Source organism: Carassius carassius, chromosome 1 (assembly GCF_963082965.1).
Source record: "Carassius carassius chromosome 1, fCarCar2.1, whole genome shotgun sequence".
Lineage (NCBI taxonomy): Eukaryota > Metazoa > Chordata > Actinopteri > Cypriniformes > Cyprinidae > Carassius > Carassius carassius.
In genome coordinates this window covers 47,755,085-47,775,680 of record NC_081755.1, presented here as the reverse complement: position 1 = coordinate 47,775,680, position 20,596 = coordinate 47,755,085, and the positions used below count along the sequence as shown (strand labels likewise).

The window sequence follows — 20,596 nt, the reverse complement described above, 5'->3', positions numbered from 1 at the left end:
CACACACACACACACACAAACAAACTCCTTTTGTGTTTAATCTCTGCAGTTTTTACCGGGTCCCATGAGCACAGTTTTACAGATCTGTCAGTATGAATTGTATTGGCAACAATAGCATTGCAAAATTGAATAGAGATGTCAATGGTCACCTCTGGTTCTGTATTAGCTCATGCTTTCCTAGTTTTGTTTAATTTCAACCTCATCATTTAAATACAAACACATGTCAATCTCGACAGGCTCCTGTACACACCCACATAGAAATATTACAAAATAAAACATCTGAAGAACCTTTCTGTTTCACAAAAGGTTCTTTGTGGTGAAAGAAGGTTCTTGAGATTATTAAAAGGTAAGAAAAAGATTGGTTCTTTAAATAACCTTTGAGTGAATGCTTCTTCTCTGCCATCGCTTGAAGAACCTTTTGAAGCACCTTTATGTTATTTAGGTGCCAAAAACCAGGCTGGATTTATTGTATATTGATAGAGCCTATGACATCATAGAGCTTTTGGTGTTGTGCGATGACCTCATGCTTAGCAACAGCAGAGTATCCAGGCAAAATAAAGGGTGACATTTTAGAGAGTCCAGACCTCCGAGCGCTCAAATGTAAGTGTGTTGGCTGACGGACGTTTTGGCCCCGTTCAGTAGCGGACACAAAGGGAGGAAATATCCTGACCCTCGTGGTAAGAGCCGGTGCCGAACCGGCAGGAAGGGACAGGGCATTTGACCCGCCACTCACTTCCTATGCTATTTATCTGATTGTTTTCTCCCCAGTGCCAGCGATCAGCCTTGAAGCTGGGCAACACAGCTAGAGAACACTGGCACTCACACAAAACACAAGCCTGAGCTAGAAACATGACAGGAACAAACACTCCCTAAAACAAAAACAGCCCAATGCAGCAACTTCAGAGCAGAAGCTAAGGAGTAAATAAGTTCAATCCTATTTGTTTTCTACACAGATTAACTAACTTTAGTGTATAGATACATATTAGCACGTGTATTTCCTTCTAAAGTCATAGTGTTTAATAGCCAAATCTTCATCAGATGACGGAAGTTGTGGCCTAATGGTTAGAGATTCAGACTCCTAACCCACAGGTTGTGAGTTCGAGTCTTGGGCTTGGCTGTATGTGACAGCACTTTCACTTTCATTCACAGCAAATTAAAAATGCACTACTTTAAATAAATGACTAAATGCCTGTTCATGATAATGATAACTACTATAAAATTTGATTAGCATAATGGTTCTACTTCTGAAGAAGCCTTTGATCGTGAGGTGAGATTTACCAGTATTTCTCCACTGTAATGTTATTTTGTAAACATTAGTTATTAATAATTGACAAGAGAAAATTATTATATATTTATTATGTTGATTAGCCCAATGAGAACGTCCTGTGCAACTACAACTAGGGGGCAAAATGCAACAATCATATTCAAATGTTAAAAAAATATTGTAATATCAGATTTGATTTGAGATTTGAATGCAATTGATTATTTGTCCTCCTGCTGCCAGATGATGTGTGATCATCGGTATGTGACCAGATGCAATGTTTTCTAATTTAAACTATGAGCGTGAGTTAAGTTTCAGCATTTTTTCATTAAAACATTATTCTTAAAACGCTATTAGTGTCAAATGGTGGTCACGAATATTGTATAATTAATTAGCCATTTACCGGCCTCAAGCCATCCTAGGTGTATATGACTTTCTTTTTTCAGATGAATACAATCGGAGTTCTACTAGAAAAATCTCTAGCATCTGCTAACTGTCATAAGCACATTCATAAGAGAGTGGCGTTCCAGCAGATAGGCATAGTGTAAGCTCTTGGGAAGTGTTTAAATTTCAGTATAAACCAAGGGGAGACTGGTTTTCCTTTGCTGTAAACAAAACTTGGTTCTCACGAGACTAGCATATTCTGACCAGAGCTTACACTGCATCTACATTCTACATGATCTGCAGAAACACTACTCTCATGAAGAGCGTAGGACAGTTAGTGGAAGCTTGAGATTACGGTTTATAATTACAGATTACCATTCACACCTCCTGCATCCCCCCTCTCCCCCACACCTGCAATACAGATCAGCGAGGATGCGGTGCGCCAGGTCTTCAGGAAGCAGAAAAGGAAAAAAGCACCAGGCCCAGATTGTGTTACACCAGCCTGTCTGAAATCCTGTGCTGACCAGCTGGCCCCCATCTTCACAAAGATCTTCAACAGATCGCTGGAGCTGTGCGAAGTCCCTTCATGCTTCAAACGCTCCACCATCATCCCCATCCCAAAGAAATCCAAAATTACAGGACTAAATGACTACAGGCCTGTGGCTCTAACGTCTGTAGTCATGAAGTCATTTGAAAAACTGGTGCTGGCCCACCTGAAGGACATCACTGGACCCTTGCTGGATCCTCTTCAGTTTGCCTACAGAGCAAACAGGTCTGTGGACGATGCAGTAAACATCGGACTGCATTATGTTCTGCAACACCTAGACAGACCGGGGACCTATGTGAGGATCCTGTTTGTGGACTTCAGCTCTGCCTTCAACACGATCATCCCAAACCTCCTCCTGCCCAAACTAACTCAGCTCTCCGTGCCCACCTCCGTCTGTCAGTGGATCAACAGCTTCCTGACAGACAGGCAGCAGCTAGTGAGGCTGGGAAAATACACATCCAGCACCCGTACAATCAGCACCGGAGCTCCCCAGGGCTGTGTTCTCTCCCCACTGCTCTTCTCCCTGTACACTAATGACTGCACATCTAAGGACCCCTCTGTCAAGCTCCTGAAGTTTGCAGATGACACCACACTCATCGGCCTCATTCAGGATTGTGACGAGTCTGCTTACAGACAGGAGGTTAAAGAGCTGGCTGTCTGGTGCAGTCTCAACAACCTGGAGCTTAACACGCTCAAAACAGTGGAGATGATCGTGGACTTCAGGAGAAACCCCCCTGCACTCCCCCCACTCACCATCATGAACAGCACTGTGACTGCAGTAGAGTCATTCAGGTTCCTGGGCACCACTATCTCTCAGGACCTGAAGTGGGACATTCACATTGACTCCATTGTGAAAAAGGCCCAGCAGAGGTTGTACTTCCTTCGCCAGCTGAGGAAGTTTAACCTGCCACAGGATCTGCTGAAACAGTTCTACTTCACCATCATCGAATCCATCCTCTGCACTTCAGTAACTGTCTGGTTCAGCTCAGCTTCTAAATCGGACCTCAGAAGACTACAGAGGGTAGTCCGGACTGCTGAGCGAATTATCGGTACAACCCTCCCATCTATTCAAGAACTGTACTTATCCAGAGTGAGCAAAAGGGCTGTTAAAATCACTCTGGACCCCTCACATCCAGCACACTCCCTCTTTGAACTGTTGCCATCTGGTCGACGATACAGAGCACTGAGCACCAGAACGACCAGACACAGGAACAGTTTCTTCCCTCAGGCAATCCATCTTATGAACAGCTGATAATAACTGTGGGACACACTACACTATTTATATTTATATACACTACACTTTTTATCCAACACACATACTTAGCGTACACGTAAATCTTTTGCACATAATATACATGTACATACATGGAACACACTATACTACTTATATTTATATTTATATACACATACACTTATTTATCCAAACACAAATACTTAGCGTACAGTTACAATTTTTCCACATAATATACATGTACATACATAAATGCTCTTTTTAATATACCTGCCATACATTGTCAATTTGTATATTGTCAATCCTTACCCACCTATTTGTATTTTTTTGTATTTTTTATTCCTTATTGTGTTTTTTGTTCTGTCGCTGTTATGTTGCACTGCGGAGCTCTGTCACGAAAACAAATTCCTCGTATGTGTGAACATACCTGGCAATAAAGCTCATTCTGATTCTGATTCTGATTCTAAAGATTCAAATATGGATATTTTTCTGACACAAATGCATTGATTGCTTCGGAAGGCAGTGGGCGCCATGTGGAACACTTTTTATGATGGACAGACGCACTTAATTGGACTTCAAAATCTCAACAGCCATTCATAAAGCTTGAAAGTGCCATATTTTTGTATGACTCCAATTGTATTCGCTAGAAAAAGACTATGATATAACCTAGGCTACTTCTTGAACCAAGGACACAGGAAAAGTGTCTGGTTAGTGTATAATTCCCTTCATATGATAATATGAGAATATCAGGCAAGTCAATGTAAACACAGGGAAAGTCCTCACACATTGTACAGCCTACCATTAAAGAAGAGCGTCTCTGATACGACAGAAGAAATACTACGCACTCAGAATCAGAAACACGCTCAAGGCAAACACGCAGATGGACTGGGAGTGAACACACACACACACACACACACACACATATACACACACACACACTTCTGTACGGGTGGAGATGTCAGCGCATGCAAATCCCGCGCTCAGCGTTCTGCGCGCGCACACCGTCGCGTTCGCACATGCGCGCGGTTCCCCTGGAGACAGGAACTGCACCTGATTAACATGCAGCTTATAAACGTTAACGAAGCACACGCTTGCGCATGCATCACGCCCGAAACACCCTCAAACAGCAGGACGATTATGAGAACGGAAATATAATGACTAAATAACAGCGTTAATTACATTGTCTCAGTACATTAGCCTTTAGATAAAATGAACTTCATTTGTGGGAACGTTTATGTAGCCTACTGTAAAAACACAGTGAACTTTAAATGAGCCTTTACTATGCTCTCAGGGATACCTTTGCTTTCTGTCCAAGTGAGCAACAGGATTTTAGCAGTTTTAATGATTAACTTGTGGACCTAAATTGGCTATTATTTATTTATTTTTAAAGGAGACATCAGCGGTAAAAGATTTTTAAATAAATAGCAGAATTACATCACTAACAGTAAAATTAATATAGATTAATAAGACATGCATTATAAAACATTATTTATAATCAAGGAAGTCGTACAACAATGATAATACTGTTAATTCCTCACCTCATTAATTGATTTGAATAAAATGATGTGAGGAATTGAAAGGCATTTACAGCTGGCATTTTCTCTTGTAATACATGTCGTTCTTGTGCTTACAGGTCAGCAGATTCCTCTTCTGGAAGTACAAAAATATATATATTCAAACAGTTATTAATGTATTTGAATTAATTTCACTCACTAGGACAGAGACTTGGCTTCACTTTTGGTCTGTTCTTGTCAAGGTCCTTCACCTGCTTTTAAAAGCCTCTTCAACATGACTCTACATGAGCTCAGTAAGTGCCTGAAACAAATGCCGTATACATGAAATATTCAGGCCTCAGGTGACAGACTGACAGGTAACAGGCCACCTTTAATGCAGGACATGGAGGAACTGCGCTCTCTTCTCTCCCTTGGGCTCCAGTCTTCAGTCTATCGGTCCGTCTGATGGTCGATTGTGCTTCCTGTGGCTCCATCCTGCACTGAATAATGCATGAGAGAGTTAAGAGGACCCAAAGACACATCTGATCACACCACCCATCCACAGCATCTTAATACACATGTCCCCCACCATCAGAAGGTTCGGTTATCTTCTCAAATCGTATCAAATGTCAAATAATGATGTTCTTGTGTTTGTGTTGTGAAGGATTGGCTTTCCTTGTGATAATAACTCAGTCTGTGTCTCTAGTTGAATGTAGATTTGTGCTCTTGGCGCTCGTGTTGTGACTGAAGCGCAGAGGCATTCCAATGGTTTGCCAGCTTTCATTTATCAATGTCATTTTTATTGTGTCTGTTTTCTTCAGTGGTCTGGCTCTTGATTCACAGCCCCTCCTCCATCTGTAGTCTCATGATGTTCACTGCTCCACCTACTGGACCATCTGTGTCAGCGCACTCACTTTAGATCAGCAGGTCTCCTCCACGGAAGCTCATCTCTGCAAAAGAGTTAAAATACTGAAAAAAGGTAATATCACAAATCTGACTTTTTTTCTCAGAATTGCCCGTTTAAATCGCACTTGCATGACATAAATTCCAAATTCTGAGGAAAACTAATTTTAGAATTCTGAGACGAAAATTCTTAATTCTGAAAAAAAAAACCTAAAAAACTCAGACCTGTACAATGTACGTTCCAAATAAGTTTTAAAATAAGATAAACAAGCATTTTCCTATTTTAATTTACACACGTCAACAACTGCTTTTTGTCTTTAAAAAAAAGAAAAGACTTGAAGCCTGATTTAAGTCTTTAAATGCCCTGGGAATTCTATATTTGTTTTCTTTATCAAGCTCTACATTTGGAAGGGCTGCACATAATAAATTAAAGTCCATTTAAAATTGTGAAATCAAAAACATAAATGTAATTATGTTTACCATCATGTCGTTCCAAACCTGTCTGAGCTTCATTCTTCCAAGCAGCACAAAAGGAGAAATTCTTAAAAATAGTCTGCATTTTTAAGAAGATCACCATTATCATATGGCTATATTTGTTTAGCTTAATACTGTATATTATTAATATTATTATATTTCAGAAAATTAAAAAATTGAGACATAAAGGACTCTTGTTGACACATGGGCAGAAAAAGCTTCGGTCATTCAGTCCACAAATCAAAGACAGAAGGTTTGATGTTGACATTCACAGATGTGTTTTATTTGAGATTTGTGTTAAAATGAGTCTGTGTTTATGATCAGAATGAAGAGCATTCATATCACCTCATACACAAACCACAAACACACATTCAGAATAGTCTCTCCAAATAAATTACCAACTTAAAAATGTGCAAAATTGTGCATTGTAAAAAAAACAAAAAAAAAAAACAATCCCTTTGTTAAAAAAAAAAGAATGCCACTTATGAAAAACACAAGCCAAATGCATCTCATCTTACAGTTAGACACAATAAATTAAAATATTCAAATAAACCAGCATTTCAAGTACTTTAAATCACACATCTCAGACAGATATTAGCTAGCCATCGACCAAAAACACAGACAACAATCAAAGCATGTCTGTGTCAGTCGAGTACCTCCCTGATGAGCAGAGAAGAGCTCTCAAGATGCCCAAGGCTTCTCAAACATCAGTGTGTGTGTGTGTGTGTGTTTGAGAGGAGCAAATGCACCAGGGACAGGTACGATAGACTAACCACATTAATATTAATGACAAAATAAACCTGCAAGCTATGCTTCCTGTAAAACACACACACACTCGCTCGTGTGGAGAAACATCTGAAACAAAGCACTGACTAGAGAAGAAATAATGACATTATCATCCATATAACGCTCCTCTGCTGACAAAGCATTAATATCTTAACATATTAAACTGTATTAAAAAAAGATTCTCTAAAAATTACAAACAGCCTAAAATCATAAAATACACAGCTGTGAACGAATAAAAACAATCAGGCGACTCTCACAAAAACACATTCAGCTCATTAATTAAAAGCTGCATGCTGAGATGCTCTATGAGTGCAGCCACAACCTGGAAACAAACAAAGAAGAGCGTTTTCCTCCTTTCCTGTGTGTGCGAGACGAGTAATGAATGTTACCCAGAATCCCCTTCACAAGCACAGTCTCTCTAGTTGAAGCAGCAGAGGAGCGAGCATGTGGACGGCTCTGGGCTGTGGAAGTTTCCGGAGGTCGGCGTGTCGGTGCATTCGGCGATGAACCGGTGCAGTTCACACACGTGAGGAACCTCATGGGCTTGATGCTGAACACAAAACACACATACACAATCAACACTGTCTCACAATTCAGACTTTTCTTCTCAGAAAGCTTGTATCTCGAAATCCTGAGGAAAAAAGAAATTCTGACTGTATCTCGAAATTCAGAGGAAAAAAGTCAAAACTGCAAAATATAAATAAGTCCAAGTTTACATCTCACAGTTTATATTTCGCAAATCTGACTTTTCTTGGAATTTTGTTTACATTTCTTTTTGTTTGCTTAGCATTTTGACTTTTTCTAAGAAATTTGAGTTTACATCTCGGAATTTGGACTTTTTTTCTTAGAATTATGAGTTTACATCTCGGAATTCCAATTTTAAATCTCACAATTCTGACATTTTTCAGTGAATTCTGAGTTCACATCTCACAGTTAAATTAAAGTGTGACTTACATCTCACAATTATGACTTTTTCCTTGCAAAATCGAGGTTATAACTTGGATGTTGAGTCAAAATGTTAAGTTAATATTTAAATTAATATACATTTTTTTTTCAAGTACATTTTTAAAAACTAAAAAACTACATGAAATGTGAAATATTTACTGATATTGAACATTTATTGTAATTTAATCAATGTAAATGTTTTTTTTGGTTTAGTGAAGTGGACTCACGGTGATGGTGTCGTAGGCTCCGGTGATGAGTGCGATGAAGAGCGACAGCACCATGTAGATGAAGAGCGAGATGAAGGTGTAGAGATAGATCTGACTGAACACCCACACCAGCATCCCGCTCTGCTCCAGCTCCGAGAACGTGGCAAACATGTCGTCTCCGTTAATGAGAGAAAACAGACACTCGGACACCGTAGAGAGAGAGCGGAACTGAGAGAGACAGAGATCACAAGACATGGACATGTTCAGAAAGAAATATATCACACTTTATCAGGGTAATATAATATTGAAATAGAACATACTTTAACGTGGTAGGGTCCCAGGACGATCCAGCCACAGAAGCAGTAGCCCAAGTAAATAGCAGCAGCGCAGCAGCAGAACCGGATCACGCTTGGAAACGCAGCTCGAAGAGTCACGATCAGAATCTGACAACACATCCACATCTTAATATCTTGGTAATATTTGCAACATTTCCAGAGATCCATAATTCCTCAAAGAAGGAGGAAATGTGAATCTCACAGAGCCTGTCAAAAATTTCATTTTGTATTTCAAGATAAAATCAGAAAAAATTTAATAATGAATGCATAAACTCACGTTGTATTTCTGAAAGAAGCTGAAGTATCGTAAAACGCCGACCCACACCAGCAGGGTGGAGGTTCCCATCAAAATACTGCAGACGTCATACGACGACAGGTTCTGAAGCACCAACACAAAGTTTCTCAGACACAGCGGGACCTCCGGCACTCGAGGGTGACCTGTGTGTGTGTGTGTGTCACCTTGGTCTCGATGGCGATCTTGATGAAGGAGGCGATGATGGTGAGAACGTCGCTGATGATGAGCAGCAGATACCAGCCGTTGATGAACTCCAGACGGTCGCCCCAACTCACCGAGCGGCCCAGAGACTGACGGAAATAACACACAAACTCCTGCCAACACACACCCACCCTCAGTCAGATCGACAAATTACATCTCAGGAAGAGCCCTGTCAAATCAATTGACTATGTTTGATTCTTTTTCCCAATTCCATTTGGATTTTTACTGGATTACATTCCTTATTTTTCTGGACTCAGTTTTAACAGTTAAATTTACTGGTTCACTTCAAAAATTAAAACATGGAAGGTAAATGATGTGAGTACTCATTAAAAAATAAAGTTCGAAACATTATTATTTACATTGAGAGGTACTTTCTACTGTACAATAGTAATAAACTTCTGTCACAATTTCAAGTTAAATTGAACTTTTATTTACTGTGACCGTTTATTTAGTTTAGTTGCAGCAATGTTTCAGTATATATGACATGAGGCTTTCAGAGCAGCTCTGGAGATGATGTTCATGTCCTTATATAGTGAGACACTATGAGCATCACCTAAACAAACCAGAGACATGCAGGACGAGCTGGATTCATGTTTAAATGAGGTTTTTCTGGGTTAATATTCACAGACTAGTCCATATCTGTTTTAAGTCTACCGACATGCGTTTGATTTATTCATCCCAAATGTAACATATTCCCAAACGTTCCACATTACAGCATTTGTATGACTGGATTGTGTTTCCAGGAGTCCAGGGCCCTACTCACGTTCTGCAGGACGATTCCTCTGAGGATGGAGCGTCCACACAACACCAGAGACAGACCGCAGACCACCGCCACCAGCACATCGAAGGCCACGCGCGCGTAACTGTCCGCTGGAGACACACACACACACACACACACACACACACACACACACAGAGACACCTTCAGCTTCAGCAGGAGCTCACACAGACTCAAATGAGCGTGGTCTCACCGTGTCCCGACACATTGGTGTCTCTGCACTCTTTAATGGACGCCTCGTTGAGCAAACTCAGCTTGACTTTACCACTGTGAGCCTTATTATCAAACAGGATCTGAAACACAGGTGCCATATGTAGGACAATCAATCCTATTTTATCCAGGTTACAGTATAGTCAGATAATAAAATGATATCTCAGTTTTTCACTTGATGAAATGTAGCCTCAGTAAGACTTCTTTCAAAAGACATTAGAAATCGTAAAGACTCCAAACTTTTGAATGGTAATATAACACGACTTCCTGAAAGGTTATTTGATTTAGTAAATTGAGTTGAGTGTGCTGCGTACGGTGATGGAGAAGGTGTAGCAGTCGGGAATCTCATTATTGATAATCGTCTGGATGTTTATCGCCTTCAGCTGAAACTGGATAGTCACATTAATCAACCTGAGGAGAGACAGGAAGACGAGAAAGAGAGGAACTTGAGCAACTATTATGCAAAAAACAGCACATTTACACAGATCAGTGATCGGTGTGTGTGTGTGCTACTGAGCTACATTTACTTCAGGAAGGAAAAAAAACTGGCCCCGAGACTGAGCTAAACCAGCCTTTTTGGAGAAACACAAGCACATAGCATGGTAATATGTGTAGCAATAGCCAACAATACATTGTATGGGTCAAAATGATCAATTTCTTATTTTATGCCAAAAATCATTAGGATATTAAGGAAACATCATGTTGCATGAAGATATTTTGTAAAATTCCTACCATAAATACATTTAAACTTATTTTTTGATTAGTAATATGCATTGCTAAGGACTTCATTTGGACAACTTAAAAGACGATTTTTTCAATATTTCCAATTTTCATCTCGGCCAAATATTGTCTTATCCTAACAAACCATACATCAATGGAAAACTTACTTCTTCAGTAAAATAAGATGTAATACAGAGGAAATAAATCTCATTTTCAAAAAAAAAAACCCTATGACTGGTTCTGTGGTCATGGGTCACATTTGAAGTGAAAAGCAACTGATAAATAAGTAAATAATGTTCTAGGTGTGTCTGTCTGTGATTATTGTATACCATACATAAACAAAAGAAGAGTTTAGTATGTCCTCATAGATTTGTTATATATTAGGATGTGTGTGTGAATCTCACTTTTGGAAATTGAGGGTGATGTTCTTGTAGTGGTCTAGCGGTGGATTGAAGGGGTCCAGTGGTGGATTTACTCCGATACAGTCTAAACCAACACAAAACAAACAGAAACAGAGAATAAAAGCACTCCGATTGAAAACACCTCAATTATAATCACTGAGGATTCGAACGGACAGCGGCTTTGTGTTGCCAGGCAACATTCAGACTGTTTAGAACTTCAGTTTGAGTTTGTAGAACAGAAATCATCTGCCATGAACCCTAGTGAGACGACTTCTTAGGGAGCTTCTGCAGGAATCACTGCTAATGTTGAGCACTAGTCCAGCGTATTTCTTCTGCGCTCTCAGATAGATGGGTTTGATTATAGTAATTATAGATGATTATCAGGCAGCACCATGTGTATCCTTTGTGGAGAAGACAATCCCAGAATATATTTACAATGAAGTCAGTTTAATTTAACCAAGTCTAAAGAAACGAAAAAGCTGGCATGTAATGGAAGTTGCAACCTAATTTACTCCCATATTGTGGCATATTTCATAGTGAAATGACTTAAACATTTTTGCCATGGTTTAGTGAATGCATTGAAAAAAAATAGCACTGTAAACATGAGTGAAGCACTGTAAAAATATATATATATATATATATATATATATATATATATATATATATATATTTTTTTTTTTTCTTAATTGGCACTTCCGTCTTGTTTTCCATTACAAATATCTAAAGAGATTTTTTTAAAAAGACATTTACTTGAGAAGCAAAATGACTTACATTTTTCAGAAAACATAGACTTGATATCTAATCAAACTGTGTTTATGCTTAAAACAATTAAAAATACAGGTGCTGGTCATATAATTAAAATATCATCAAAAAAGTAGATTTATTTCACTAATTCCATTCAAATAGTGAAACTTGTGTATATATTCATTCATTACACACAGACTGATACATTTCAAATGTTTATTTCTTTTCATTTTGATGATTATAACTGACAACTAAGGAAAATCCCAAATTCAGTATCTTAGAAAATTAGAATATAACTTAAGACCAATACAAAGAAAGGATTTTTTAAAATCTTGGCCAACTAAAAAGTATGAAAATGAAAAGTATGAGCATGTACAGCACTCAATACTTAGTTGTGGCTCCTTTTGCCTGAATTACTGCAGCAATGCGGCGTGGCATGGAGTTGATCAGTCTGTGGCACTGCTCAGGTGTTATGAGAGCCCAGGTTGCTCTGATAGTGGCCTTCAGCTCTTCTGCATTCTTGGGTCTGGCATATCACATCTTCCTCTTCACAATACACAATAGATTTTCTACAGGGTTAAGGTCAGGCGAGTTTGCTGGCCAATTAAGAACAGGGATACCATTGTCCTTAAACCATGTATTGGAAGCTTTGGCACTGTGTGCAGGTGTCAAGTCCTGTTGTAATGTGAAATTTGCATCTCCATAAAGTTTGGTCAGCAGCAGGAAGCATGAAGTGCTCTAAAACTTCCTGGTATACGGCTGTGTTGACCTTGGACCTCAGAAAACACAGTGGACCAATGCCAGCAGATGACATGGCACCCCAAACCATCCCTGACTGTGGAAACTTTACACTGGACCTCAAGCAACGTGTATTGTGTGCCTCTCCTCTCTTCCTCCAGACTCTGGGACCCTGATTTCCAAAGGAAATGCTAAATTTACTTTCATCAGAGAACATAACTTTGGACCACTCAGCAGCAGTCCAGTCCTTTTTGAAGTGAGACGCTTCTGATGCTGTGTGTTTACATTTACATTTATTCATTTAGCTGACGCTTTTAACCAAAGTGACTTACAACTGCTATATATGTCAGATGTTGCACGCCTCTGGAGCAACCAGGGGTTAAGTGTCTTGCTCAGGGACACATTGGTGTCTCACAGTGGATTCGAACCGGGTCTCTCACACCAAACGCATGTGTCTTATCCACTGCGCCAACACCACTCCCCGTCTGTTTTTCAAGAATGGCTTGACACAAGGAATGTGGACACAAGGAATGTGTAGTGGTTCTTGAATCACTGACTCCAGCTGCAGTCCACTCTTTGTGTATCTCCCCCACATTTTTGAATGGGTTTTGTTTCACAATCCTCTCCAGGGTGTGGTTATCCCTATTGCTTGTACACTTTTTTCTACCACATCTTTTCCTTTCCTTCGCCTCTCTATTAATGTGCTTGGACTAGGGCTGTCAACGAATATTCTAAATTCGAATATATATTCGAATAGTTTTTAAAAAACGAATTTCGAAGGTGAAAATTAATATTTGAATAAAAAAAAAATGTGGAAAAAACACCCGTGGTAGTAGAGGCGTGGCTGTCTGCTTTGCAAGTGGGCGCGCTAGCACGTCTGAGGGTTCAGGGACAGGTCACAGGAGTCGCACTGTCTGGCACAGCATCACTGCTGAAAGTTGACGCATCTTCATGGAAGATGACAGCAAGTGCAGAGCCCAACTCGACCGCAGCAGAGAAAGCGAGGTAAAATTGTTGACCCGCGAGATAAAGTTGTATGCAAGCTATTCAAGATACAGTTAGCATACCATTCAACCATGAGGTCACATCTCAAAAATGTACACCCAAATGAGCATGGCATAATGTGTGGAACTCCAGCTAAACAGTCACGTCTTGACACTTAACGTTACTTTGCATCGCCCGCCACAAGCCAATTGTCTGCAACACGACAAGAGGCCATAACGGATAAATTAATTTCGTTCATTTGTAAGGACATGAGACCTATCAGTATCGCGGATGGGGCACGCTTCGGGGAGTTCTGTCAAGCAATGGATCCGAGGTTTGATTATTTATCGTTTCATGTCAAGGAAAAGTTCCATGTTTACCACAGCACAGCTCGCTCGGAGCATTCAATGTCAGTTCTATATGCTGTAAAACTTCTATTAATATTAATAATATTTGTTTCAATCACTGAATGAAGCCTGCTATATTTGGGACAGATTTCGCGACCTTAAATTGCTTGCACAAAACTCTTGATCAGCACTGAAAAATTTGTTTGTTCATTTAAACCGTTATGCGCAGAGAGGGTGAGAGAGCGTGAGGTCTGCAGTCTTGGCCATTAGTTGATTTCCTTGTTTTTGTTCAGGTAATACGTTGTCAAATATGTTTAAACTTAAATAGACTACCTATACAAGTAGTTGTCTCTTTGTATTATTTTTGCCTGTTATTGACGTAATGCGCGTCATTGACAACATGCGCCACCCGATGTTCGAATAGTTCGAATATTCGTGTTTTTTTTTAGAGGGAATATTCGAACGTCATTTTTGAATAATTTTGACAGCCCTAACTTGGACACAGAGCTCTGTGAAAAGCCAGCCTCTTTTGCAATGACCTTTTGTGTCTTGCCCTCCTTGCGCAAGGTGTCAATGGTCGTCTTTTGGACAACTGTCAAGTCAGCAGTCTTCCCCATGATTGTGTAGCCTACAGAACTAAACTGAGAGACCATTTAAAGACCTTTGCAGGTGTTTTGAGTTCATTAGCTGATTAGAGTGTGGCACCAGGTGTCTTCAAAATTGAACCTTTTCACAATATTATAATTTTCTGAGATACTGAATTTGGGATTTTCCTTAGTTGTCAGTTATAATCATCACAATTAAAAGAAATAAACATTTGAATCATATCAATCTGTGTGTAATGAATGAATATAATAAACATGTTTCAATTTTTGAATGGAATTAGTGAAATAAATCAACTTTTTGATGATATTCTAATTATATGACCAGCACCTGTATATTGGTAAGAAAAATATTATAAATAATAATAATAAACCAAATTATTATTTTGAAATAAAATCATTAGATAGCATACAATTATTCAAAAAAAAAAAAATTCTTGATTTAAACACAAATTTTTTTTTTTCAGAAAACAAACCGCAATATTTTACAAATAATAATAATAATAAATACAATTATTATTATTTAAAATAATAAAAATTAAAGGGAAAAAAGAGAGACATTTCCCACTTTGCTTAAGGTAAATTTTCCATACTCCACTAACAGATGCTTTTTCTTATTTTACGCATAAACTCACTTAATTTGAAAACATTCTATCAGAAAATACTTAAAATAAATGTATCTTGATATAAGAATAATGTTTGTATGTTTGCCCTGGAACAAATCACACAAAAAAAATTCTAATCATTTTTTGCAGTGATACAGCCAAAGTAAAAAAAAGTGTAAGCAGCAGACAGAGTGACGACTCGCTAAGTTTTAAAATCAAGAGCTATTGATTTGTGTGATATACAAAACATGTATTTTCTGCCCACCGGTGACGACATGAGGGTCGATGTCAAACGTGTCGTTAACCGGGTCGATGGTGCCCTTCCTGTAGTAGCGCTGGCACAGATAGAGGGCGCTGTCGTTCTCAGCCGAACCTCGAACGTATGCGTACCTGCCGACCGACGTCTGCGGCAGAACCAGATACTGAACGAGAGACAGAGAGAGAGGGAGAGAGAGACACAGAGAGAGAGAGAGAGAGAGGGAGAGAGACACACAGAGAGAGAGAGAGAGAGAGAGAGAGAGAGAGAGGTGAACTACTGCTGGCATACCGTCTCTCCAGAATGTATGCATGAGCTCAGATGATCTACATTTGCTAAAATGTGCAATAAAAAACAGAGCTAACTGTCTGAGATACTATACTGCATACGGCTTACTGCTTGGTGTAGTATTTGTTTAATACTGTATGGAGTATTTTGCATTTACTGTACAGAATGCAGTAAGCATTACGCTAGCACTGATTTGAGAAAATAATCTTAAAATAAACAGATAAAGCCTCATAAATAATCAGCTGCTTTATCGCTGCTCAGCGTTTCGACATGAAGGTCAGTGTTTCATCATTCATCTGATGTGCTAATGTTGCTAACATCCTGTTTAGCCAACAGTTCCTGAAACAACACTGACTGTAGCAATCAATGTTAACGTCTTTAGTGAGTTCAATTCATTTCATTAATGAAACTAGGCTACACTCGCATTCAACAGTTTAGAGTTTAAATGGAGTTTAATGTTTTTGAGAAAAGCCTTTTTTCTGCTCACTGAGGCTGCTTTTACTTAATCAAAAAATACAGTAAAACTCTGAAATATTATTCACATTGTATATAGCTGTTTTCTGTGTGAATATACTGTAAAATGTAGTTTATTTTTGTGATCAAAGCTGAATTTTCTGCATCAGTCTTCAGAGTCACATGATCCTTCAGATATCATTCTAATATGCTGATTTGCTGCTCAAGAAACATTTCTGATTATTATCAATGTTGAGTACAGTTGTGCTGCTTCATATTTATGTGGAAACACTGATACATTTTATTTTTCAGGATTCTCTGATGAACAGAAATCTTTAGCAGGATTATAAATGTCTTTACCGTCACTTCTGACCGATTTAATGCACCCTTGAAGAGTTTTAGTATAACTATATAAATGAATGTAAGTGTGTGGCTCAGTACCTGCTCGATGGCGTACTGAATGTGATCATAGACGTCTCTCTGTGTGTGGACACACAGCGGCTCGGCCGGATCATCCACATAGTCTCTGAGGAACAGATGCCTGAAGGAGTCTGTGTTCTCCTCCTTAAACGCCACCACCATCTGATTACTGAGACCGAACAGCACCAGCTGACGCACACAGAGACATGAACACACGCACAGGCTTAATATATTACACATATATGTATATGTTACACTGTTACACACTAACCTGTACAGTGACTATGATGATCTTGAGCAGCTGAAGGGCCAGTTTGAAGGGTTTGCGGCCTTTGGCCTGGTATTTATCACACGGGCTCATGAAGAAGTACTTCAGCTTCCTCCTCAGGGCCTCCTCCTCTTCCTCGACCCGCGGCTGTGACCCCGGGGCGCTCATGTCCAGTACGGGACGCCCACCGTTCAGATCGCCGGAGCCGTATCCCGTCACAGGGGTCAGCAGACGGTCCGTCTCTGAGAAGACACATACGGATGAATGAGGGGGATGGATCGGTGCTTAATATCTGGGATCGTAGCATAAAAATGGAGGTTTGAAAAAGTTAAAACTTTAAAAATTACAATGGTGACCTTTATTTTTGCACCATTAACATAGCTTCTGTTATGTAGTTTTATTTTAGTATTTTGAAGAAACTATTTTTACCATCGATATGTAGATTAAAATAAACATTTATAGGATAAGAGCTAAATGTAGATTAACGATATACACACTCACTCACTCACTCACTCACACACACACACACACACACACACACACACACACACACACACACACATATATATATATATATATATATATATATATAGTCTAACATTATTCAATATCTTATTATAAAGCATTTTTATTATAGCCATGTGACAGTGAATAGGTTTATTTGAATGGTTTGACACTGCTCCATTGCTGCTCCATCCTGACGAAAGACCTGATAATGTAACTTCACACACATTAATGTTTATAAAGACAAACATCTGTCTTCAAAGCTTCAGTCATGTCAGTGAGATATAAACATTATAGAGCAGATTAATAACATGATATCAAACCTGTGCCTCCTTGAGCTGAAGGTCTGGAGGAAGAGCTCGCCATTTTAAGACCATCGATGAGCAAAGACAGATATTGGTGGATAAATCACGATATTGTTGTGATTGATGGGTTTAGGGAGTAAAAACAGACTCGGATGAAGCGCATCGCTGCAGTCTGAGCACGAGCAGAAAACAACACAAACATCATCAGACGCTCTGACCGCGAGAGCTGTCAAAATAAAAGTCCCCTTTCAGGACAGACGTGGTGTTTGCAAGCATACAACATGGATGATGCTGTATGCATATGAAAATTGCATAATGAATTACCACGCATCTTTATTACAATTGATTGGCAATTTAAAATCATTACATTTTATTTGGAAAACATTCATAAAGATCTTGTGATCAAATGAGGAAAAATGCTGGTTTTATTGATAGATTTTCAGCACAGATTCCTCACTTTCTTTATTTATTAATTTTGACTGTTTGGTGTCTTTATTGTATACAGTTACACGGACGAATGTAACCATATAGTCAGGAATGAGAAAAAAAAAACTAAAAAATGTAATATTATAATATTTTAAGAGTCTATGGAAGTCTATCCTAGATTTGAAAAATAAAAATAAAGTAAAAAGTTCTGAAATATTTGAAGATTTGCTAACGTCCCCATTATATTTTTCTGAATTTCATGCAAACGTTAAAAATGTCCAATTTATAAAATGTTTTTAAAAGTTTTCCCTTATGCAAACATTAAGGGAACATTCAGTTTTAAATTTTTCAAACAAGGGGGGACTGTTCCTACTGGGTGTACGTTGCGTAATGAATATTAATGAGCCAGACGTTTATACGCACGTGTTTCCGTTCAGACCGACATTCGTCACACAGACACGCGGAGGACGGTTCGTGCAGAGTTGGAGTTACTGGATTTAGTTGATTTAAGGTATTCAGTTTGTTTTTATAATATTGTTTATAGTGGAAATATATTGTAAGATCTTGAAACGGTGCAGAAATATATTGTAAGATCTTAAAACGATGCAGAGTTTATAGAAATGATTGGTCTTCTGCGACAGGAGCACAGTTACCACGTGTTTACCACGTGGACATAGCATAGAGTCGCTTAAACGCATGCAATTTAATGTGTAAGAAAATTTCTACTACTAATAATACAATGAAACTATAATGAAAGCTTGTTACTTTGTAAAGATATTTTGTGCTTTGAACATCTCTCTTTGACTCCCGTTGAGTGTTAATGGACATGATATCTGAATGCTAGTTTGATTAGCATCAGATTAGCAGTCCTTTGAACCCCTAATTTATTTTGAACATGCACACAACTAGAGCCCTGCGTTGCTTGTCGTGCATTGTAGGGTGTAGGATGTGTGCTACAGTACAGCAGGGTCTCTGTTCTTTTCTCTCTGATCTCGTGAGAGCCGAGACGCTTCAGATCCTGCTACAGATTCATTCTAGAGTTGTTCTGTCCAGATGCTTCTAGATTTCAGGCGATTAATATAGGTATGTGCTCACTGCAGACTATCTCATGCATTTATCTCTTTGACTTGCAGGACTATGCAGAAACTGGGTTGTAGGTCCTGCTCGTGTCTCCAAACACCCAATCGGATGTTTCACTGTGACCTCCGCATGTGAAGAAATAACTTTGACAAAGATCTGATCACGACACATCCTGGAGAATCTCTCAACTTCAAACACCAACAAATAAAGCGTAATAAAACATTTACAAAGAAAGCGTCTTGGGTCAGTTTATCAATCTTTGGTCTATATTCGTTTTATTTGCTCTGAGATCTAAATGCATCTTATTGGAGCATTTAAATCAAGTTATTTTTGAATGCATTCTGTTAGAATTTAACCTGAAAAAAAGCCAACTGCCAGAAAAGTCAAAGACATCTCTTAAGTTAAAAGTAAAAAATGTAATTTATGATTTTAGCAGACGCAACTTTCTGTGCATTCAGGCTATCAATTTTTAATCTATCGTGTGTTCCCGGAACCCCCAACCTTGCGCTTGATTCAGTGAAATCCCAGTAAGTTATTTTATCCCTGAATCATATATTCCCAAATTAAACTAAAAATTATGAAACTGGATGCACACTTTAAATTAATGCTTCATGAAAATAGTAGCTTCAGTGAGATGTTACTGACATCTAGAGGTGAAAATGTACAGCTGACTCAAAAATGAACACTGATGGAACAGATTGCCATTGAGCGAGCACCCGTGGACGCTCAGTGCAGGTCCAGTGTTTCTGATGCAAACATACAAAATGAATGAAGCCACACTGGTTTTAGAGCATCTGGAGGTCTTCTGGGAAATACAGTCTGTTGGATTCACCATGCAGAAGACAGACAATCCGAAGAAATGATGACTGAACGACCTTCCATTACTGATTGACTGTAGTGCTGCTCCTAATCTGAATCCAGATCGGCCCACCATGCTAAAAAAAACAAAACTATAGAAACCATCACCGATTCTAATGGTTACAAATTCTAATGGTTTCCACCACAATACCATTAAACACAATTAACTTTTAAGCATTAGTGGTTTTACAATTAAAACATTCCCCTAATGTTCCCATGTGGTTCCCACTTGGTAATATTTTTTGTGAACCAAATAACAACGTTCTGGGAACGTTCCCTGTAGGTTCTTTTTTAATAACCTTAAAAGAACCTTCCCAGAATGGTCCCTGCAGGTTATTTTAGGATTTATTTTTATAACCTAGAGAGAAAGCTCCCAGAATGTTCCCTGAAGGCTATTTTTAAGTGTTCATTTTATAAATCAGGAGATAAGATTGGCCATTGAAGAATATTCCACTTATCACCTTCAAAAACTCCTGGGTTGCTTTTGCTGTACGTTTTGGGTCATTGTCCATTTGTGCTATGAAGCGCCGTCTAATCAACACTTCTGT

General features: G+C 38.8%; 1 protein-coding gene and 1 long non-coding RNA gene across 2 annotated transcripts; one reads left to right on the top strand and one right to left on the bottom strand.

Moving 5' to 3' along the window:
- Positions 1-6,884: 6,884 nt before the first annotated feature.
- Positions 6,885-17,922, bottom strand: mcoln1b (mucolipin TRP cation channel 1b). The gene is made up of 13 exons (XM_059562493.1): positions 17,703-17,922; positions 16,879-17,117; positions 16,629-16,796; positions 15,456-15,612; positions 11,174-11,255; positions 10,364-10,460; positions 10,033-10,132; positions 9,825-9,931; positions 9,025-9,174; positions 8,843-8,944; positions 8,551-8,673; positions 8,252-8,458; positions 6,885-7,629 (listed from the first exon to the last, which is right to left on the bottom strand). Exons 1-13 carry the CDS (start codon positions 17,743-17,745, stop codon positions 7,498-7,500), a joined length of 1,707 nt encoding a protein of 568 aa, XP_059418476.1. The 5' UTR covers positions 17,746-17,922; the 3' UTR covers positions 6,885-7,497.
- Positions 17,923-18,528: 606 nt separating this feature from the next.
- On the top strand, positions 18,529-19,529 carry LOC132153296 (uncharacterized). The gene is made up of 2 exons (XR_009436638.1): positions 18,529-18,621; positions 19,244-19,529. It is a non-coding gene; the product is annotated as an uncharacterized LOC132153296 (long non-coding RNA).
- The last annotated feature ends 1,067 nt before the right edge of the window (positions 19,530-20,596 follow it).